Source organism: Colobus angolensis, unplaced genomic scaffold (assembly GCF_000951035.1).
Source record: "Colobus angolensis palliatus isolate OR3802 unplaced genomic scaffold, Cang.pa_1.0 Scaffold7, whole genome shotgun sequence".
In the NCBI taxonomy this organism is placed as follows: Eukaryota; Metazoa; Chordata; class Mammalia; order Primates; family Cercopithecidae; genus Colobus; species Colobus angolensis.
This window is the reverse complement of record NW_012120709.1, coordinates 1,987,351-2,010,912: the sequence shown is the minus strand read 5'-3', so window position 1 is coordinate 2,010,912 and position 23,562 is coordinate 1,987,351. Positions and strand designations below refer to the sequence as shown.

At 37.0% G+C, this 23,562-nt stretch overlaps 1 protein-coding gene across 4 annotated transcripts in view; it reads left to right on the top strand.

The window, feature by feature from the left end:
* MTMR2 (myotubularin related protein 2) overlaps nucleotides 1–23,562 on the top strand; it is a 93,074-nt gene that overhangs the window by 55,146 nt on the left and 14,366 nt on the right. For all 4 annotated transcript variants that reach the window (XM_011926594.1, XM_011926595.1, XM_011926596.1 and 1 more), the window contains 7 exons: nucleotides 5,718–5,793; nucleotides 9,346–9,440; nucleotides 9,610–9,720; nucleotides 13,058–13,159; nucleotides 14,058–14,141; nucleotides 21,377–21,526; nucleotides 22,277–22,465. In XM_011926594.1, the coding sequence (XP_011781984.1) occupies nucleotides 5,718–5,793; nucleotides 9,346–9,440; nucleotides 9,610–9,720; nucleotides 13,058–13,159; nucleotides 14,058–14,141; nucleotides 21,377–21,526; nucleotides 22,277–22,465 (807 nt within the window). The remainder of the gene's footprint in view (nucleotides 1–5,717; nucleotides 5,794–9,345; nucleotides 9,441–9,609; nucleotides 9,721–13,057; nucleotides 13,160–14,057; nucleotides 14,142–21,376; nucleotides 21,527–22,276; nucleotides 22,466–23,562) is intronic.

The window sequence follows — 23,562 nt, the reverse complement described above, 5'->3', positions numbered from 1 at the left end:
CAAAATGCAGAAATCACCGGTCTTCTGTGTCCTTCGCGCTGGGAGTTGGAGACTGCAGCTGTTCCTATTCGGCCATCTTGCTCCGCCCCTAAGAGAGTGTATTTTTGTGTTTGTGTGCCTCTGTGTGTGAGAAAGAGAGGGAGAGAAGAGAAAGGGAGGGAGTGAAAAAAGAAGTTTAAGTCACATGGAAAATTACTGGGCAATTTGAAAATAATTTGATGAAGTGGGCATGGAAGAAAATCAGGGCTGGGAAGGGAGGGATACCAAACTGATTATGTAGTAGGAATAAAAAAAGAATGATAAATTTTAGTCTTGTGTCATTTGTTTTCAAGTAAGAGTTTTAATAAGATTATCAGACTCTTCTTCTTGATAATAAAATGATTAAATATTGTAGTAAATGCTATCCAATAGCACATTTTATGGAATCTTACCTATTGATGTGGCCAGAGCTCCAGACACAGGCAGAGTTCTGATGCATCTGATAGAAAGGTTGGCTAGCCAGTTAGTAACATTATTTTGACCCAATAAGAGAAAGTGCTTCAAGTATTCTAGAGGATTTCTCCAAGAGTGAATTTTCTTCCCTCATATCTGAGGATTATGTAACTTATTCTCCACTAAAGATATTTACATGTGAAGGCAGAAAAACCTAATGTATTCTCCACTAAAGATATTTACATGTGAAAGCAGTAAACCTAATGGACCAGACTGGCTTTGCTCTCTTGGTTCCTAACCCCCATTTTAACAAGATACGTTCCTGGTGTTTTTGAGTTGCCTCTCTTGTTTTGACCTCACTTCATTTATTCATTGAATCTGCTTTCTCTCTTCTTCCATTGTTGACATATCTGAGATCCAGTTCCTGTCAAGTAAAAATCATCAAGTATTATTCATATAATTATTTCTATTTTTTAATAAGCCTAGGGTCAGATTTGATCACTTTTCCAATGTATCATATTTATCTTTATTTCTATTACCACAGACTAATCCAGGATTCTATTTCCTTTCATAGATTATCATCATTTCATCTTCATCCCTTTCGGTTCCGTGCCTTCCCTGACCATGCCATCTGCCCCTTTCAAGGGCTTGCGTTGATTTTTTTTTTTTTTTTAACATGACTGGTCAAGTTTAAAGTCCTTAACTTCTCCCCAGTATTTTATTATAAAAATTTCTGAACACAAAATAAAGTTTACAAAGGACCCGGCTGTATCCACCATCAGAATTCTGCCATTAACATTTTACCCTATTTCCTTGTTTTTATCTGACATCCATCATCTGTGTATCCCTCCATCCATCTATTTATCTAGCTAACTTTTTGATGCATTTCAAATTAAATTGCAGACATCAGTACTTTTCCAAGTAAATATGTCAGCATGCAAATAAATATATGTGGTTTTTCTTTTGATATAAAATTTATACCTATTGAAATACAGAAATCTTAAGTGTACATTCTGTGAGTTTAGAAAACTGCATATACCTGTACAACCCAAATCCCTGTCAAGATATAGAACTTGTCACCCCAGATACTTTCATCATGCCCCTTTTCAGTCCACACTCTCATTCTCATCCCCATAGCAACAACTGTTTTGAATTTTTTCATACTATAGTCTTGCAGAATTTCATGTAAATGGACCCATACGATATGGACTCTCTTGCTGAAGGCATCTTTGAAACCTTTCACTAGGATACCCTAAACTTTTACTCCATTTTTATTTCTCAAGCCATCTCCTTTATTCTCTCAGGTAGACATTATTCTATTTATTTTCCTAGGTTTGTCAGACTCTTTGGAATATTGCAGCTATCTTCAGTACTCATAAGAAATGAAAGAAAGGGAAAAGATTTGCTGCTTTCCTTAGAACCGTTAGATGCTTACTATTCTGTAGCTAAATCTAGAATGTAGTAGTTAGGAGTCAGGGAGAGATTCACTTATGGTTCCCTATATGACATGCTTTCTCATATTAATCCCTTTGATGAGTATTAGAGAAAGTGTGTCATATAGGGAATCTCTAGAGCAGAGAAAAAAGCATCATGTGAATAGGCCATTTTGGTAAAAGACAGTGAAAACTTCTGTTGATGCTTCTATTATGTGAATAATAAGTACAGATGTTCCTCGACCTGTGATGGAGTGACATCCAGATAAACCCATTGTAAGTTGAAAATACCATAACTTGAACTGTTGTAAGCCAGGGACTGTCTCTATTTTTTGTTGTTGTTTTTTCATTTTCACGGTGCTTTGCAAATCTCTTTATGGTGCAGTTATCTTGATTTCATAGTTGCTAACTTTTAAGGTGGGTATTAATATCATGTTAATAATATGAATGGTGAAACTAAGACTAAGAGGTCAGTATGGTGGTAGTGAATGTGGAGGTTTTTTAGGGGTTCTTAGGATATGAAACGTAAGGTTTTGCAATACACCACAGATCCCTTGTATATTTTAATTTTGATTTTCCCTTTTTAGCTAAATTACAGTTTAAGGTATTTTTTTCTTTTTTTTCCTCTAAAAAGTATTTCTGGGTTATATTTTCTGAGACCTGGCTATCTGAGAATTACATCCTGCTGCCATTAAACACTTTATGGGAGCATATTCCTTCACAGCTTTGATGACATTTTGTTATTGTCTTGTAGAATGTGGTATTATAGATAACCTTGAAGCTAACTTGATTTTGCTTTCTTCAAAGGTAATTTTTTTCTGCCTATATTCTTATAGTTTATATTTTAATTCTTTTAGTTCAAAAAAGTTTGCCAGGGTGCAACTAGATGTGTCTCTGTTCGTTGATTTTGGGTGGAACATGGTAAACTCTTCTGATCAACATCAATTATGTATTGGACTTTTTGCTCCTATTGATTTTTTTTTCATTTAGAAAATATGATTCTTTTCTTGATTATTTTCCATGATGATTTTATCTTTGTTCTTTTCCTTCAAATTCTTACAGCACTTTTCAAGTTTGCCCTCAACATTAAATCTGTTTTCTGAATAACCAATGCAATGCAATTTGTTACTAACTCCATACAGATTTTATTTCTGCTATTACATTTTTAAATGTCCTTGCAGTCATTTTCACCCATTTCTCTTGTTTCCTTGTGTCTCTCTCCTTATGGCTTTCTGTTTCTACTCTATTTCTTTTTTTCTTTTTCTTCTTTTTTTTTTTTTGGGGGGGGGCAGGGTCTCACTCCCATTGCCCAGGCTGTAGTGCAGTAGAGTGCATCATGGCTCACTGAAGCCTTGACTTCCAGGGCTCAGGGTAATCCTCTCACCACAGCCTCCCGAGTAGCTGAGACTATAGACCCGCGATGCCATGCCTGCCCAGCTAATTTTTTGCATTTTTAGTACAGACAGGGTTTTGCCATATTGTCCAGGCTGGTCATGAATTCCTGGTTTCAAGCAGTCCACCCGCCTTGGCCTCCTAGAGTGCTGGGAGCATAGGAACGAGCTGCTGTGCCTGGCCTTCTCTTTCTGTTTGTTAGAAATACGGCTTATTTCCTTTTGAGTGTGCCAAGTACTTTATACTTGTTTTTACAAATGCCTATAGAAAATTATTTTCAGAAGACTGCTTTTTTTTCTTTTTTAAAGTTTTGGGTTGATATTCTCTTTTCTTTGTCTTTTTCTTTTTTTTCTAGGCCTTTTTTTCCCTAGTCTTTTCTCTTGTTTGATTAAGGATTTGTCTAGAATCAGTGTTTGTCAACAAACACAGGGTCTAGATTGCCCCATCCCTGTTCTGTTCACTTGAGTGCTAGTTGGAGTTCCTTTTCCTATCTCCAGTGTAGAAAGTTGTTTATATACAACCTTTAGCATATGCCTATTGTTAAAAGTCTGTCATCTAGAGCAGCTCTGCTGGACAAAGATAGGATCTTGCATTGCTTCTTTTCATTGCCTCGCTCTTTGACATTCTGGTCAGAGAGAATATAAGAAAGCCTATGTGTGGTTCTCACAGTGTGCTACTTACAAGAGTTTTCCTGTCTCTTTTCTCACTTTATAAAACTTTATGAGGATTGTTATCTCCCATGTTTCTGTATGCCTTTGCCAGAACTACCCTCCTCTCTTCTATACATAACATAAATATTTTCCGGGGTTGCTGGTCCTTTCTGAATGTAGAAATGTAGAGAAAGAGGAAGTCATGTGGAGCAGTGCTGTAGCAGCCACAAGAAGGTATACATGTGCAATATGGGAACTACTGCTCAGCGTTATAAGTGACATAAACGTATTTCTGAGTGAGGTGGTAGACCAGGGGAAGAATAAAGCATCTTCCTTTCTATAATCTTTCACGTGGTTGATTTTTTTCAGTATACTCTGATATTTGTTTTGTATCTTTGGGTCTAATTTAGTTGCTTTCATAATTAGTAGAATTATTAGCAGATTCTGGCAATCAGTTGTTTGAACTTTTATTATTAATGATAGACAACACTTATTACATACATCTTATGTGTTAACACTGATATAAGTGCTTTAAATGTATTAACTCAGTTAATTTTCATAACAACCTATGTGTGGTACTATTGTTACCATTTTATAGATGGGGAAAATGAGGCATAGAGAAATTGAAAACCTTGTCTAAGAGTACCAAGTTAGTATGTGGTGCAGTCAGGATGTGAACCCAAGTCTATATTTTTATATATGGCCAGTTTTTGCCTTTTTAACCCCATCTTCATAGGCCAGTCCTCCTTTCCTTCTTCTCTTCTTTTATGACTACATAAGATTATTTAGGGACTGGCAACTAGATAGCATTTTTAAAAGATGACCTTTAAAGATGACTTTTCTGAAGTTTAGATGTGGCACATAAAAAGATATATGTGGGTATATACTATTTCTTTAGGTATTGCATTAAAGTTACTTTATGAAACAAATTGTTAAACTTTCAAAGAATGAATTTGTTTAGATTGCAAATTTATTGAAAATAAGTTAATTTGTTCTTTGTAGTTCTTAGTTACTGGCCGCAGGTGAGCCAGATTGCTGAAGATGGAGGAATTAATGGGACTGGAGACAAAAATTTACTGTTTGACAGTGAAAGAGGTGGGAGGAGGTGAGGAAGGCTTTTGGTAGTTAAGGGGGTATGTTTAGCATATGACAATTTGGGTGTGTCTCTGTGTTCTCTGGGTTGTAACTCTTTTAGAGAACTGTTTCTGTATCCACATTCTTGGAATATAGGGCAGCATCCTTCACAAGGTAACTACCTGGTAATATTTGTTGATCATGATTTTATTTAAACTCTTTTTCAACAAGATTATTTATCAACATCATTTCTAAATTCTCTAAACATTAAATCTACATAAGAACTTAATTTTGTCTGAGTTTAAATGTACTATGGCCCTTCAGCATTGCTTTGGAATTCATTCAACTATAGTTCAAATCTATACACTGGCATTTTAACTATGTGATCTTGAACTAATTACCACTTTTGGCTGCTTTTTCCTCATCTGTGAAATGAGCATATAATACCTCTTTTGTTGTTAGGCTGTCTTAGGATGCAGTGCAAAAACATGTAAAATTTTTTGTGTAACAAATGTAAAGTGCTTTGATATGATTTAAGCACTCAGTAAATGCTTTCTAGAAAAACATTAACTTCATATATTATACATGCCAACACTACAGTTTAACAAATTTGATTTAAAATAGTGTATGTGATACGATGTTATAACTTCAAGAACAAGCATACTCAGTTGAAATATGAGTGAAAAAGTAGCCTTTGAATAAAAAAATGTTTCTTTTTTTGTTTTTCCCACCCCAGGTCCTGAGGGAGTCTAACAAGTTAGCAGAAATGGAAGAACCACCCTTGCTTCCAGGAGAAAATATTAAAGACATGGGTCCGTAATGGTATTTTGTGCTTAATATCCTCCGTTCTGACTGTGCAGAATGTTCAGTACTCTCAGCATACAGAGAATAAACTGGCTGTCAGAGACAGCTCCTGTCTGGCAGAACTCTTTACCTGCAGCCTTCCCAGCATCTTAGTGTGTTCTACAAATGTAGGCCTAGACCCGCTGCTAGTGTTTGTGTTTGAACTCTGGGAAACATGCAAATTGAATTATACTTTGCCTCTTATCTGGTTACTTTCTTTAAAAGTAGGTGGCTTTTTGCTAAAACTGTTGCTAAAGCCTGTGAAGGAAAATTTTATTATTTTGAATTACTATATTCAGATACTGAGTTGCCTAGATAAAAACATTGAATTGTCACCTTATACAAGTAATTTTTCTTAAAATACCTTCTCTTCTGTTTGCTTCCTTCATGTCTTTCTTCTCTGAATAAACTCAGGTTAATTTTTGGCTGAAATACGTCATCTCCATTGCATCTGTTTGTATGTAGATGCCCTTCTCTGCCCAGCCTAATACTTACAATATGGACTGGAAACTGAAAATGAGCTTATAAGCTGTGTTGTTTTTTCCCTCATGCTTCTGTTTTGTTTCTTCTGTGTGATAATCTACAGATATCTACTCATAAACTCTGAGAAATAAAGTAATATGTTAGAAGAATGAAGTGAATGATTTCTTAATATAACTACTTTCATTTTGTTACCAATCATAATTTTTAAAAAGGATTTTTAAAATGCTTAATTTTACTTGGCTAGGTGTCATTTCTATGTGTAAAAACAAACCAAAGGGAGGACCTGAATTCTAAATGGATTATTATTTACTAAATTTAGCTTCCTAGTCCTTAGCATGGTATTTGTCTTTTCTTGCTCTTGACTCTTGATTGAATAACCTCTCAGTCTTCTTCTTTTCACCACTCAGCCTTATGTATACACCAGGCTCTCAATCTGAACTACCTACTTACATTTCTTCAGAATTGGCTATTATATAATGATAGTAGTTATTATTATTGAGTGCTTACTATCTCAGTCATTCTCGGAGAGTATATTCTTGAGAATAACATCAACCCCATTTTATAGATGAGGAAGAAAACTGAAGCATAGGGAGATGACCTAGCTAATAAGGTTATATCTAGCATTATGACAATTTCTTTTTTCTTTTTTTATTTTTTTGAGACGGAGTCTTGCTGTGTCGCCCAGGCTGGAGTGCAGTGGCTGGATCTCAGCTCACTGCAAGCTCCGCCTCCCGGGTTTACGCCATTCTCCTGCCTCAGCCTCAGGAGTAGCTGGGACTACAGGCACCCGCCACCTCACCCAGCTAGTTTTTTGTATTTTTTAGTAGAGACGGGGTTTCACCGTGTTAGCCAGGATGGTCTCGATCTCCTGACCTCGTGATCCGCCCGTCTCGGCCTCCCAAAGTGCTGGGATTACAGGCTTGAGCCACCACGCCCGGCCGACAATTTCTTTTTTCTTATTCTGAACTTAATGCCATAACTGCAGCTCCCATTATGAAATATGGCTTTATTAAAAACCTTCAAGTTACCACTCAGTCTCCTTTGTTGGCTCCTCTTCCTTTAATAGCAACACGCCCTAGGACTTCATCCTTGATCCATTTCCCTTTTCCCTCCTGTATACTTTTTGGTTGACCATATCTAAATTTGTAACATCACTTGCCATATATTGGCTGATGACTCTAAAATTTGTACCTCCAGTGTGAACCCCTGTCCTAATGTAAGTAAACAAATGCCTCTATCTTAAACACACATCCTTGAATATCCCATAGGAAACTTATACCCAGCATCTCCAAAATGGAAATAATCACGTTTAACCCCAAATGTACTCTTTTTCTTGCATTCTCTCTCTCAGTTGACATCAATACCAGTTGTCCATTTATTCTAGTCAGAAATCTGGTTGTCGTACTAGACTGCTCTTTTTTTCTTTTCTGGACTCTTAACATCCAGTCAGTTACCTGACCTAGAGGAGTCAGTGTCTAAGAATTTCATGTGTTTATCTTCTTTTCTCCATTGTCATGATCTCTTGAGGAATGATGGAGGGTACAGAACAAAGCAAAGACTAATGATGATATTAGTAACCTAGGTATAAACCCTTGAATTTTTGTATTGTACTTAAAACTTTAGAAGCACTTTTATGTGTATATTATCTCATGATTTTAGAATAAAGGGTAAGGTGTAACAGAAAAGCACTGGCCCGAGAATGACATTCCTGTGGTGGGATATAGGATAGTAAGGCTGAGTTTTCTTACACGAGTAAGGAAACTGACTCTGGAAGGAATCCAGAAATGTTTTTAGTAACCTTGAATAAAGCTTTCCTAGTTGAGGTAAAAATTCATAAGGGAAAAAATATTATTTGTGCAAAGCAAGTTTTGTGTATTTTTATATGATTTAATTTTAAAAGCTTCCCTCTAAATGAAATGTACATTGGAAACAATGATTTAAAAAAAGTAATTTATACTTAAAATCTTCCTAAGGGAACTATTTTGAAGGTTAGAAATGATTGTGAAAAGATCAGTCTCATTTCAAATTCCATACAAAGCAGCCAGTCCTTCGAAGTGTTGAATGAGAAGCAAAGTCAGGAGGTTATTAAATATATTTCATGGCCCCAAGTTTTCTCAGAAGCCCATTGCAAGGGTCTTAGAAAGTTGTTGCTCTACAGAATTGTTCCTTACTTCCTTGGAATGATGAAGATACTCCTTTATCTGCTGATTTGGTGTAGTAATGACATACTAGGAATTTATGAATATTTTAAGATATAAAAACTATGTACTGGACATTATGAACTGTGGCATTTTAAATAATATTTTGAGATACTGATTCCTAAGTTATCCTGCATAATCAGTTAATGCATATTTTACAAAACATAATGCCATGTAGATCCATCGTTTATTTAATAAAACATTATTTGTGATTATTTCTTTACAAAGTCTGGCATCAGTTGGTCAGCAGTACAATATCCTCTTCTTATACTGTTATTTTTCTAAGAAATTACATTTTAAATGTGTGTCATTTCACCTGTAAAATTTTCCCCATAAGTATTAATCAGATCAGGAGTTTGTGGAATAACATGTTTTGGACATTGCATTTTTAGAATAATGTTGACAAACTTGACTGTGCGCAGAGGAAGATCAGGAGATGGGGAGGTTACATAGAAACTGCAATGAGATGATGGCGACTGTGCCTTGACATGCTTATTTTTACCATCACCATTACCAGTACTGTTTCACCCATCTCTGCTGCAGCTACCCACACTGTTTTATCTAGCCAGGATAGTAGCCCCTTTGTTTACTTATGTTCTGTCTCATGGGACGAGAAGTCCCTCCCCCTCTTCAGCCTATCCCATTTAATTCTGTGTTTCTTCCCCAGATTAGTGCAGGGATGGAAGCTTGGGTTATAGGATTCTGAGGTCTCTGGAAATTACTGGTTCTGTTATTTTTCAGCATAAATTAGTCTAGGAATCATAACAATTTTATAAGACGAGATGCCAGGTTTTAATAGCACATAATGTGTAGTAAACTGTGGACTTCTTGCCTTTTCAGCCAAAGATGTAACTTATATATGTCCATTCACTGGTGCTGTACGAGGAACTCTGACTGTCACGAATTATAGGTTATATTTCAAAAGCATGGAACGGGTAAGAGTTGGATTAGATTTTTGTATGTACATGAGTGTGTTGTTTGTAGCTAGTTTTGTTCATTTTTGATAATTTCTAATTAAAGCATTTCTGATTAAGATTTTGATCAGCTGTATAATTGGACAGTATTAATTGCTCAGTTTTAATTATTTTTTCTTTCCTGCTTTAGGATCCCCCATTTGTTTTAGATGCTTCCCTTGGTGTGATAAGTAGAGTAGAAAAAATTGGTGGTGCTTCTAGTCGAGGTGAAAATTCTTATGGACTAGAAACTGTGTGTAAGGTAAATGTTATAATGTGTATGTGATTTTCTTTGGTTTGAAAAGCTTTGTATTAAATAGAACCTCTGTTTTGAAATTGGTTTCCAAAATATCAAATGGATTTCCAATTAGAAATGTTATTTTAGTATGACATTGATAGAAGAAAACAAAATTTAGCAGTAATAGAAAAGGTGATTCATGAATTAGACTTAATTCTTTTGGGCCCAGTTCAGTCTACATATTTTGATATATTCAGAAATTCATAACTTATTTTTTAATAATGATCATCTTGGCTGGACACAGTGGCTCACGCCTGTAATCCCAATACTTTCAGAGACTGAGGCAGACAGATCACTTCAGGTCAAGAGTTCGAGACCAGTTTGGCCAACATGATGAAAACCCATCTCTACTAAAAATACAAAAATTAACCGGGCGTGGTGGCGGGCACCTGTAATCTCAGCTATTGGGGAGGCTGAGGCAGCAGATTGCTTGAATCTGGGAGGCGGACGTTGCAGTGAGCCAAGATAGTGCCACTGTACTCCAGCCTGGGCAACAGAGCAAGACTCTGTCTGAAAAAAAAAATTAATAATAATGACCATCTTTAATGCACATAGTACTGATAGGATACCACATACTTCCACATTCATTATTTCACTTTGAGCCTTATAAAAATGCTGTGAGGTAGGCACAATAGACATTATTACCTTTAATTTACAAATTAGCAACATAAGGCTCTGAGCAGTTCCACTACTTTGTAGTGGAAGAACTAAATAACTAAATATGATATATTCATCATCACCTGTCTTTTCTATTTCTAGTTCTCATAATTTTTCTTTTTTTTGAGATGGAGTCTCGCTCTGTCGCCCAGGCTGGAGTGCAGTGGCGTGATCTCGGCTCACTGCAAGCCCCGCCTCCTGGGTTCACACGATTCTCCTGCCTCAGCCTCCCGAGTAGCTGGGACCACAAGCACGCACCACCACGCCTGGCTAAATTTTTTGTGTGTATTTTTAGTAGAGACGGGGTTTCACCATGTTAGCCAGGATGGTCTCAATCTCCTGACCTTGTGATCTGCCCATCTCGGCCTCCCAGAGTGCTAGGATTACCGGTGTGAGCCACCATGCCCAGCCAATTTTTCTGCTTCTAAAACAATAGTGCGGAAAAATTGATATTGTAGACTTTTCTTATGTTCTAATCTACTGGCATTCTTTAAATGCATTGATATTTGAATGAAACATAGATTGTTACATTTTTACCATTAAGTCATAGATATTTAATACTATGTACCACTTCTCCAGGTCACTGTTATTAAGGCCTAATTCACTAACACCCATGCACATTGAGATTCTACATCACACTGTTCCTTTCTTTTGCTATTCTGCCAGTGCCAAAAGAAACAGCATGTGTATAATTCAAGATACTTTATGCTAATCTTAGAAGTTTTGTGACTCTGGTATTAAAGCTAATGACTTAGTAATTATTTTTGTAGTTTTCTTTTTTTTCCGAGACAAGAGTCTGGCTCTGTCACCCAGGCTGGAGTGCAGTGGCATGATCTTGGCTCACTGCAGCCTCTGCTTCCCGGTTTCAAGTGATTCTCCTACCTCAGCCTCCTGAGTAGCTGGGATTACAGGCATATGCCACCATGCCTGGCTAATTTTTGTATTTTTGGTAGAGACAGGTTTCACCACGTTGGTCAGGCTGGTATCAAACTCCTGGCCTCAAGTGATCTGCCCATCTTGGCCTCCCAAGGTGTTGAGATTACAGGCATGAGCCACTGTGCCTGGCCTGTGGTTTTCCACTGTAGTCAGAAGGGCTCTGTAAGTGTAATTGCTGTCAACCACATGTCAAGCACACTGTTTCCTGATCACTTTTCTGTAGTTTAATAGTAAGTAGCACATAGAAAGAAGATAATTTTGAATCTTAATCATTTTAAATATAATTTTTTTTCCATGGAACAGGATCGTTATCAATTAACACAAATATTTGTAGGGCCCCTGACATGGTACTTCCAGAGAACTCAGTGGTTAACAGAATGATTCTGAGTATCTCTCCTAGTTACAAAGGTATTTAGTGAGGGAAAACAAGATATCAGCTTAGGTTCCTGCACATGTTTATTTTGAAAGATAGTAAAGCCAGCATTCTAGTTTTGGATCAGATTTATAATATACTATCTTACTCACGTACTGTGGGTACATTGTAGTGGAGTGGCTTTGTGTGTGATTCTACAAAATGAGGCATAATAAAGCTATTTTGAACTCTGCCTAGGTAAAAACATTTAAATAAAATGATTAGTCTTAAAATTATTCTTTTCTTATAAATTTATTTTTTTTTTAATTTTTTGTAGAGACAAGGTCTTGCTATGTTGCCCGGGCTGGTCTTGAACTTGTAACAATTTATGTTTCATTCAAGTATCAATCAATGCGTTTAAAGAATGACAGTAGATAAGAACATAGGAAAAGTCTACAATACCAATTTTTCCCCACCACTGTTTTAGAAGTAGAACACCTCAAGTGTCCCTCTTGCTTTGTCCACCCGAAGTGTCAGAATTAGAGGCAGGAGCCACTGTGTCTGGCCCTTGAAATTATCTTAATCCCCAGTTTTTTTCTAAGTGCTATTAAGATACCAGTAAACCAGAACATGAATAACTGCATTCAGCCTGAGCATAGAAAACTGCTTAGGGACAAATGGAAGGGAACCTTGGTCTTTAGACCTTATTGTAGAGCCTGGATAATATAAACTAAACTATTCAGAGGTTATGTGTCAGTAGATGGTGGAAGAATGTGGTTATGGAGTGAAGGAAGGAAGACTTTCAGGCAGGGTTTAGTTCTAACAAGTCTAGTAGCAGGGGACTTAGGAAGAGAAGGTCCAATGCAAATGAACCCTGGGAAGGGATAGTTAGTAGGAAAATAATCACCAGATATAATGAAATGAAGGCACATATGAAATGTAACAAATACTAATCAAGTTTTAGTAATAAGGAAATTTATGAGAGAAAATGGGCTTTCACAGGGAAAGCACATATGCTGATAGTTTGTGTCAGTCATGATATTAATCTTCAGATGTAATATCGTTAATCCCCAGTGGTTACATCAAATACATCTTTCACTGGCCTATTTTGAGTCCATAAGCATAGGTAAATTTCCTGCCCTCTGAATTCTGCTTTGTAGTAGAGTACCTGTGTTTCTTTCAATTTTTCCCAGTAAACCATTATAATTTCCCTATCTCCAGGAGCTGATGTCTGATTTATTTTTGTATCCTACATTCACAAATCTTAACATTTTACAAGATAGTTCCAAGTAACCTTATTTATTCACTTAAGTAAGTAGTGAACAATTATTAACTTGGTTCCTAAATCTTTTCTAGGATATTAGGAGTTTACGATTTGCTCATAAACCTGAGGGGCGGACAAGAAGATCCATATTTGAGAATCTAATGAAATATGCATTTCCTGTCTCTAATAACCTGGTAAAACGTTTCCTGTCTTTGGAAAATTTGTGCTATAATATTGATGTAGTATAAAGAAACTTGTTTAGGCTGTCTAGAATCTCTACATTTACATCCCTGCTTTGACATTTAACCAGATGTATAGTGAAGTATAACCTAGTATCTTGCATCAGTTTCTTTAGGCATGAAATAAAGGAAGCTGGACTAGCTGATTTCTGAGGTCCAATCCAGCACTAACATTTTATGATTACATGATCTTGCTATTCAGGGTGTTTGCATGATGAAAAGTTGCCTGTTGTCTTCATTAGGATTTGAAATCTCCTTTCTAATTGGGAGCCAGTTAAGACTAGCAATTTGGGAGGTAAGGGTAGGCAAACCCTGAGTTCCCACTATGTGCTATAGACAGTGTTAGACTCCCACGTTTATATCACTTCACTTCTCTGTAGCCTATGGTGGTAGATATTATTTATCCCTGTTTAGCGATGAAAGCAACATCAGGTAAGCAGTTAACTCAAGGGCACAGTTAGTAGGAGTACCATTTGGAATCAACGTTGGTCTTATGACTCCAGTTCAAATTTTTTTTTGTTTTTGGCATCATAGTTGTTTTTAAATGTAATGTCTTTATTTGAAAGTAAACCTACAAAGGCTACCAAAGATAATCTGAAGGAAATATAATAATATGTTAGTATTTGGTAAGTTTTGTTGTCAAGTGTCTTTGCTTTTTTGTATGCCTAAAAAATATGTAAAAAAATATATTTTCAAAATTATAAAACAAAAACTATAATACAAAAAAGGATGCTAATACATAAACTGTTCTTGCAGATAAATAAATGAAAACTTTGGATATATGGATACATTTCTGATTCATTACCTTTGTGAATATCTTTGTTAGCTCTTACCATTGTTTACTTTTTTGTAGCCTCTTTTTGCTTTTGAATACAAAGAAGTATTCCCTGAAAACGGATGGAAGCTATATGACCCTCTTTTAGAGTATAGAAGGCAGGTATGTACTTTCTTTTCTTTCAATTTTAGTATTTTGTATTCTTTTCATTACAAAGAAAACTGGGTGAACCATGTATGAAAACCAGCATATCTCATACCACAGTAATTGACTACAGTAACAGATTAAAGCAGAATTCAATCTTGAAATCTGTTTTAGTATATCATTCTTCCTATTCTTCCTTCAGTATACCACTTCCCAAAAAGTCTCTATACTGCATTAAGCCCCACCTAAAATAGTCTTTTATTTTTAACTTTCCTCCTGTCCACTATGCTTTCTTGAGAATTTAAGACATACTGATTATTTCTTGGTAATTGTTCGATTTGTTATCTGGAATATTCTAGAATTCAAATATGAAAATTTTTGAGCTTTTACTTTTGTATTTAAATTTCAAACATAGCATTTTAATTATAACATTTCTAATTAATTGTGGTTTTACAAAACCATAATAAATAGAGGTAAAGAACCACCACCAGAGAGCTAAAGATATCTAAATGACTTGAAGTGGGGTTTGTTACCGCACTTACATGTGGAAAGTGAAGTTGAAATTTCCTCATTTAGTTATAAAGTTAATTGGCAAAATATGAAATAGAATACAAAATAAATGGAATCAACTAAAAGCCAAGAGTATACAAGAAACATGTTAGGAGATTTGTGCTAACTCAAAAATCCAGTGTCAGAAGATGATGACTAAGCAACAAAAAGTCTAGCAAGTGTCTTTAGAAATTATAAAAATGAGGACTACTCTTTGGGAATCTGGGAAGAAATTGCTGTCCCAGGAGCATTCAGTGTAGAACTTTGGAAAGCAGATGAGGTAACTGTGTCTAAATAAAAGAAATAAATTATTACTGAAAAGAAAAAATAAGTTAAAGTGTAAATGAACAACTGTACCCATACAGAAAGAGAATTATGAGATTAGGAATTGTGACAGTAAGAATAGAGCACTGGCTTCTACATAAAATGGTATGGATGCTTTATGGTCTTTGACTTACTAGATGAATTTGTTGGGTTTTTTTTTTTTGCAGAGTGAGAAACTCTCTGAATCAACTAAAAGGTCTAATGGAGTCAGGACACTAGTTAGAAGCTGTAGTTTTAAGATTTTTTTCTTGGATATATTTTAAGTTTATTACAGAAGAAAATGAAGATGATCTCTTAAAATTAAGGACTAATGATAAAGCATCAGATTATTCACTTTCACCCCTTTAAATTTAAAAGAAGAAGTGGTAATACTTGCATTCTGTACAAAATTCAAAAGGTCCAGCAGGGTATACTGAAAGGTAGGTTTTCCTTCCAGGACAACCCTGTGTCCCCTCAGCCATTCCAGTTCCCCTCCCTTTAGGAAATGATGTTATTGGTTTCCTGAGTATTTTTTTCAAAGGTTTCATGTCTACAAAGCTTGTGTACGTATGTTTGGGTATTGTTTTTTTAAGCATATGGTAGCATGCCATGCACACTCTTCTGTGCTTTTCTTTTTTCATTAATATATTTTGGAGATGGTACCATCTCCAAACATATAGACCTTTCTGTTTTTTTAAATTGAGATATAACTCACATACCATAAAATTTACTATTTTAAAGTATACAGTCCACTGCTTTTTAACATATTCACGAAATTGTGCAGTTACCACCACACTCTAATTCTAGCACATTTAGAAGATTTAGTTTTGAATTTTAGCTCTAGTTCTTACTCTCACACTTCGATGTAGGCTCTTGGATGAGTCATTTATGGCACACTGCCTTCATTTTTTACTTGGTGATAGATACCACGTTATGAGATGTTTGAAGGATTGGTAACATATAGAAAGGCACTTTGTAAACTGTAAAAATCTGTCCAAATGATGATTATTATAGTTTTTGCATTGTGAGGCTCTGAAAAACAGGTATCATGACTGGCTTTATCATGTGCTGCCACTAAAAAAATGAAAGCCACATTCATTCAATAGATCTACACTTAATAGTGTTAAAAGAAATTAGACTATATCTCTTCAAAAATGAGCAAAGCCTGGGCACAGTGGCTCACACCTGTAATCCCAGCATTTTGGGAGGCTGAGACAGGCAGATCACTTGAGTCCAGGAGTTTGAGATCAGTGTGGGCAATGTAGTGAAACCCCATCTATACAAAAAAATAAAAATTAGCCAGGTGTGGCGTGCACCTGTAGTCCCAGCTACTTGGGAGGCTGAGGTGGGAGCACCACCTGAGCCCAGGAGATCAAGGCTGTGGTGAGCTGTGAATGTGCCACTGCTCTCAAGCTTGGGCAACAGTGAGATGCCCCATGTCTCAAAAAAATAAGTAAATAAATAAAAATGGGCAAAGCTATTAATAACTGTTTAGGTTTGTCATATAAGAGAATGTTTCTTTAATTTACTCTTGAAGGACATATACAATATGTAGTGATTATAGACAGGACTATGGCATTTGTGGATAAGGCCAAGAAAAATCAAGTCATCAGTCTGGGCACAGTAGCTCACACCTGTAATCCCAGCACTTTGGGAGGCCAAGGCAGGAGGACTGCTTGAGCCCAGGAGTTCGAGACAAGCCTGGGAAACATGGTGAAACCCTGTCTCTACCAAAAATACAAAAATTAGCCAGGTGTGGTGACACATGCTTGTAGTCACAGCTATCCAGGGGTGTTGAGGCAGGAGGACTGATTGAGCCCTGGAGCTCGAGGCTGCAGTGAACCATGAATGTGCCACTGCACATTGAGCCTGGGTGACAGAGTGAGACCCTGTCTCAAAAAAAAAAAAAAAAAAGGAAAAATATCAAGTCATGGGTAAAAATCTGTATAAAGATAATTAATGAGCAGCCCAGTGTGGTGGTTCACACCTGTAATCCCAGCACTTTGAGAAGCCAAGGTGGGATTGCTTGAGCTCAGGAGTTCGACACCAGCCTGGGCAACATGGTGTAACCCTATCTCTACAAAAAATACAAAAATTAGCCAGGCGTGGTGGTGCATGCCTGAAGTCCTAGCTACTCTGGAGGCTGATGTGGGAGGATTGCTTGAGCCCTGGAGATTGAGGCTACAGTGAGCTGTGATTGCACCACTGCAGTCTAGCCTGGTGAAGAGTGCAGAGACCTTATCTCAAGAAATGAACAAAAAAGATAACGAGCATGGTCTCCTGCAGAAATACCCAATATAAGTTACATGCATTACTTAACAAACTTGGAAAACAGTCACTTCAGTCAAGGGAAACAGAATTTATCCTTAGAACTGGAATGTAAGTAACTAAGAAAGCCATAATCCTTTCAGTTTGTTTGTATAATAACTTGACCCTGACAAGTGGATACTGAAGGGCAGTAATTTTGCTTGGAGAGTAGATATATACCAAAGATCAATAGTTGTCAGTATATTTTTAGTACTGTCTACAAAGAGAGTGTCTGAGGGCTAGCCAATTCCAGTTTTCTGCTTGAAAGGCAGTTTTTAGTGAAGATAGGCATGTCAGCTTATCTAAGAATGAGGTAGCCATGAAGGTAATTTAAGTCCGTGGTTCTCATTCCTACCCCACCCTGCTACTTACCTGAATAATGTGACATTCCCCATGAGAACAGTAGTTCTCCTGGTAGTGATTTTACAAGGATATGGGAAGTGGAGTGGGAGACGGGAGTACCCTTCTGAGTTGGGGGATGGTGCATTAGGCTCTCCGATGTATGCTTCTCAAGTGATCTGATCTTCTTAGCTCTAACTCCATGTTTTCTAAGAAAACGTTGGAAACTGATTTTGCTTCTTATGGAAATTTCCTATGGTTCACTGATTTATTCTTTTATGCATTTATCAAATTCATATAATAACTTCTAAATACTAGTGGCTACAATATGAAACAAAATTATAAAGTCCAGGTTCCCAAAGAGTTTGTGTTCAATGGAGCATTCAAACAAATAGATTAACAATTACAATATAATGTAATGGATAGTCTGATAGAGCAAGTACTGTAGGGCGAGAACATGAAGCCATCTGGGAGCTGAAAGATGTCTGATATAGACTAGACCAGAGCATACGGTGGCAAGGGAGAGATCTGGAGAAAGCAGATTGTAGAGGGTTTTCCTAAGTCTGGTAAAGGATTTCATACTTTATATGAAAAGTAATAGGTAGCCATTGATTTTAAGCAGAGGAATGACATAATCCCTTTTGCATCTTAAAAGATTACTGTGGAAGCAGTATAGAGAATGGATTATAGAGGGACAGGAGAGAAGTGATAATGGCCTGAATTAGGGAAGTGGTGGTAAGAACTGAAAAAAGTGAACAAATTTCTGGTATTTCCGGAGGCAAAATCATAGAAATTGGTCACTGACTGGATGTAAGGGATAAGGGAGAGGGAGGAGTTAAAGATGATAACCAAGTTTCTTGGTTGAATACCATCTCTTTAAACTTGCCAATTCACTGTACCTTTTAGTATAGCATGTGAAAATACATATACATATATATAAAATATATAAAAAATATATACGATATATAAAATATATAAGTATACACATGCTATACTAAAAAATACAGTGAATTGTGTGTGTATATATATTATAAGTTTTAAGATGGAATCTCGCTGTGTCATCCAGGCTGGAGTGCAGTGGCACGATCTTATGTCACTGCAACCTTCACCTCCTGGGTTCAAGCAATTCTCCTCCCTCAGCTTCCCAAGTAGCTGGGATTACAGGCATGAGTCACCATTCCCGGCTGAGTTTTGTATAACAGAAACGGGGTTTCATCCATGTTGGCCAGGCCACTCAACTCAATTTTCCTCATCTGAATATGGTACTGGGATATAGTATCAACTTTGAAGGGACAGCAATGAGATACAATACTTGTTACTCACTTCATTCACTTCACATGATCATGCCACTTTTACACACCTGTTAGAATAGAAAGAATTATTTAAAGTAGTTAAGCCAGGAGTGGTGGCTCACGCCTGTAATTCCAGCACTTTGGGAGGCCGAGGTGGGCAGATCGCTTGAGGTCAGGAATTCAAAACCAGCCTAGCCAACATGGTGAAACCCCATCCCTACTAAAATTTCAAAACTTAGCCAGGTGTGGTGGTGTGTGTCCCTAATCCCAGTTACTCGGGAGGCTGAGGCAGGAGAATCGCTTGAACACGGGAGGTGGAGGTTGCAGTGAGCCAGATGGAGCTATTGCACTACAGCCTGGGCAACAGAGCAAGACCCCATCTGAAAAAAAAAAAAAAAAAGGCCAGGTGCTGGTCTTGAACTCCTGACCTCTAGTGATCTGCCCGCCTCAGCCTCCCAAAGTGCTGGGATTACAGGCATGAGCCACCGTGCCCGGCCAGCACATGAATATTTTGTTAAAAACCTCTGATTAAGCCTTTTACTTGTGGAAATAAGTCATGGGTAAAAATATGTATAAAGATAATAAGCGGCCTGGTGCAGGGTTTAACTTTCATCTTGAAGTTGTCCAGAATATCTGAAGTCAAGGAAATCAGGAGGGAGGGAAAGATGTAGACCATAGGGAGCAAGATGGGACCAGGCTAATTATATGGGGTAAACAGGATGTAAGGTACTAATGAAAGAACAGTTAGGGATAAATAGAAGTGCTATTGAGAGTGTTTGCTGGAAGGGAATTTTCTTTCTTAATTTTAACATCCTTCTGGGTGTCTGGCAACAGCTTGAGAAATACTTCTTTAAAGGAGAGTACATTCTACTCTTTGAGATTTTTACAATTTAGTGAACTAGGATAGTAAATTTTTCTTGAGGAATAATGTACTTTTATATAAAAAGGACAGATTTGGAATGGTCATGGAATTCTCTACTAATTCCTAATGTATAGCTTTGGCCAAATTACAAACTGTGCCATAGTTTCTTTATGAAATGAAGTCAATGAAACCTGAGTACAGTCAAATATATCTGTGTTTGGGTGTAAAGAGGCTGGCAAAGTGCCTACACATAGTAGATGCTCAGTAAATGTATTTTTCACTTTCAATTCTGCCTTTTTGTTTGATAAGAATTTTCAGAGATCATAAAATTTAAAAGATTTTCTTAAGTCCAATCATTTAATATAATAGCCTAATTTTGTATACAGTGAAGGATGGAAAATTTCAGTTGTCTTATTAAGTAATCCTATAATGTGAAGTAGTACACTATAAAATAGCAGATGTTGAAGAAGCACGAGAGCTCAATAGGTGATATATTTTTAAAAAATTGTTTTAAACACTTTTCTTGCCTATTGCCTGTTATTTTGCCTTGCATGCCTCCCTTACTTTTCTAATATATTTTAGATTAGCAAAATCCATTAGTACCTGAGTACGTATATAAGTGATAGCTTTATATGTAGCACTCTGGTGGATACTTGGTGTCTGACTTCTGATATTTCTTTGTATGGATGAATGGCAACAAAATCAATCATCCAGTCAAACTGAATGAGACCCTGCACTTTGGGAGGCCAAGGCAGGCGGATCACCTGAGGTCAGGAGTTCGCGACCAGCCTGACCAACATGGTGAAACCCTGTCTCTACTAGAAATACAAAATTAGCCAGGTGTGGTGGTGCATGCCTGTAATCCCAGCTACTGGGGAGGCTGAGGCAGAAGAATCGCTTGAACCCGGGAGGCAGAGGTTGCAGTGAGCCGAGATCACATCATTGCACTCCAGCCTGGGCAACAAGAGTGAAACTCCGTCTCCAAAAAAAAAATAGGAACATTTGGCCAGGTGTGGTGGCTCACGCCTATAATAATCCCAGCACTTTGGGAGGCCAAGGCAGGTGGATTACGAGGTCAGGAGATTGAGACCATCCTGGCCAACCCTGTCTCTACTGAAAATACAAAAATTAGCCCAGCATGGTGGCGTACGCCTGTAGTCCCAGCTACTCAGGAGGCTGAGGCAGGAGAGTCACTTGAACCCGGGAGGCAGAGGTTGCAATGAGCTGAGATCGCACCACTGCACTCCAGCCTGCGCAACAGAGCGAGACTCTATCTCAAAAAAAGAATAGGAACATTTGAAGTATTAATGTTTCCTCCCTCCTCCTGAATATGCTTAGCACAGGCCCACACTCAATATTTAGTGAATTAATGTCTGTTATTTAACATCAAATTGGGAATTGGGTTCCAAAAATGAATACATATCCCTATATCAGAATATCTAATCCTAAAAGCCTGGTACCACAGGCTGACAACAGCTATCCCAACACTTTAGGAGACGGACAGTAGAGGTCAGAGAGATTGAACAGGATGACTTCTGTCCTGGTGTCGTTTAATATTTTGGTTAGATAGTAATTTGTCTTATGTTTCATTTCACATGTAGGGAATTCCAAATGAAAGCTGGAGAATAACAAAGATAAATGAACGATACGAACTTTGTGATACATACCCTGCCCTCCTGGTTGTGCCAGCAAATATTCCTGATGAAGAATTAAAGAGAGTGGGATCCTTTAGATCAAGAGGCCGTATCCCAGTAAGTAGGAAGTTTGGAGTTTGGATGAGCCTTTGCAAGTGCTTTTTTACTCAACGTAATGCTGAGATTAATGAGTGGGAGAATGGATTCAGGATATAAATAGCTACAGCAGCAGGTCTTTCGTGGGGATATTGGAGATTGATTTATTTAGTAAAGTTAAAACTGGAGGAAAGACTTAGATTAAAGAGGCTTCCAGAGAGTGTGATATGGGTATTATATAAACTGCACAGAATTGCATGATTTTTCACTGAAAAGCAAAGTTTGCTCTGTGTATTAGTCACTATTTATCTTATTGTATATTCTTTAGTCATGGTGATAAATGTTCTTTTTTTTTTTAAGTCCTAGAAAGAACACCTTACAAATTTATAACTGGATCTTAGAAAGATGAGCTTAAATAATTTTAGGTACAAAATTCATAGATTCTAAAGGCTTTTAGAACTGAGCAGTTTTGCTAATATATTAAGTGGGGTTTACTTAGCCCTGTTTCAAAGTATTTTTTCCAGGAGGTAACATTTCCCAATAATCAACGACTTTCCTAAATCAGTATCTGACTAAAGAATTAGACCAAGTTTTCCACATGCCAGAATTGGCTTGAAAGAAAGGCGATTATTTTTCCTAGCAGCCCCAGATGTCCTTTCATGGTCAGGCTTTGGATCCAATTAGAAAGCAGAGATTTATTGAGTACTGTTTTTGAGAATTATAAACAGAGAAGTATGTAAAAGGTATGTTACCTTTTTTTTCCTCATTAAGGTTTTATCATGGATTCATCCTGAAAGTCAAGCCACAGTAACTCGGTGTAGCCAGCCCATGGTTGGAGTGAGTGGAAAGCGAAGCAAAGAAGATGAAAAATACCTTCAAGCTATCATGGATTCCAATGCCCAATCTCACAAAATCTTTATATTTGATGCCCGGCCAAGTGTTAATGCTGTTGCCAACAAGGTCAGATGGTCTCTTAGTAATTATAATTATGGTTTCATGGATCAGCTGAGTTTGGCAGGGCCACAGTGTAGTAAAAAGAGCTCAAGCTCTACACTGGTAAAGATATAGGTTCTAGTCTTGGCTCTTCAACTTGACAGTGTGACTTTGAGTTAGTTATTTAACCTCTTTAGACCTCAATTTGTTTATTGGTAAAAATGAGAATAATAGTTAACAGTGTTGTTTTGGGAGCAAACATCATTTAATAAAAAATGATGCATAACCTTGTGCTTACATAATAACTAGGTGTTCAGTTATTCTTATTTTCCCACTTCTCCAAATTTGACAACTGAGTTTATGACTCACTGAAATCCCTGTATAGTCCTGCTCTAGGAATAGCAAACTAATGTTCTCAGTGACTAGTGGTGCCCTCTTCTGACCGTCCTCCACTTGAACAAGTTATTCAGACTAATGAACTGACAGTCAGCTGTAGCTGATTGTTCCAGCAGAATAAATATTAGCATTGAGGAAATTGAAATTTTGGTTCAGTTGACCAAATCTATAGGAGGAGGGAAGGAGAGAGAAGACATAACAACTTAACTACAGCAGCAGGTACCATTACTGAAAAGTGCTCCATCTTTTCAAGTGTACATTTCAATGCTTTTAGTATATTCACAAAGTTGTACAACCATCACCACTACCTGATTCCAGGGCATTTTCATTCTATGTGTTTCTGTGACAGGTTCTGTATAGTTGTTACCACTGCTGTCTTTCTAGAATGTTGCAACAAATTTGAATTGAAAGTTCCTGTCTTATTCCCACTCTTCAGAAGTAATCCTTGTTAACAGGTATCCATTGAAACACTGTTAATTCTATAATTGTGCCAAATGATTTCCCAGACTCCCAGTGTCAGAAAGGAAGCTGAACTTCTGTTCTTTCAGTCATTTGTTGCTGTTTATGAGTTCGTGGGTTCTGTTGTTTGCAAAGATGTGGGTCATATGATCACTTAATTGTATATAATTATATTTGCTGCTCCAGTATTTTCCTAATTTGTTTCTATTAGGGCTCTAAGAAGTATGATTTTACACATGAGTTAGGTAGAAGATAGAATATTTTATTCA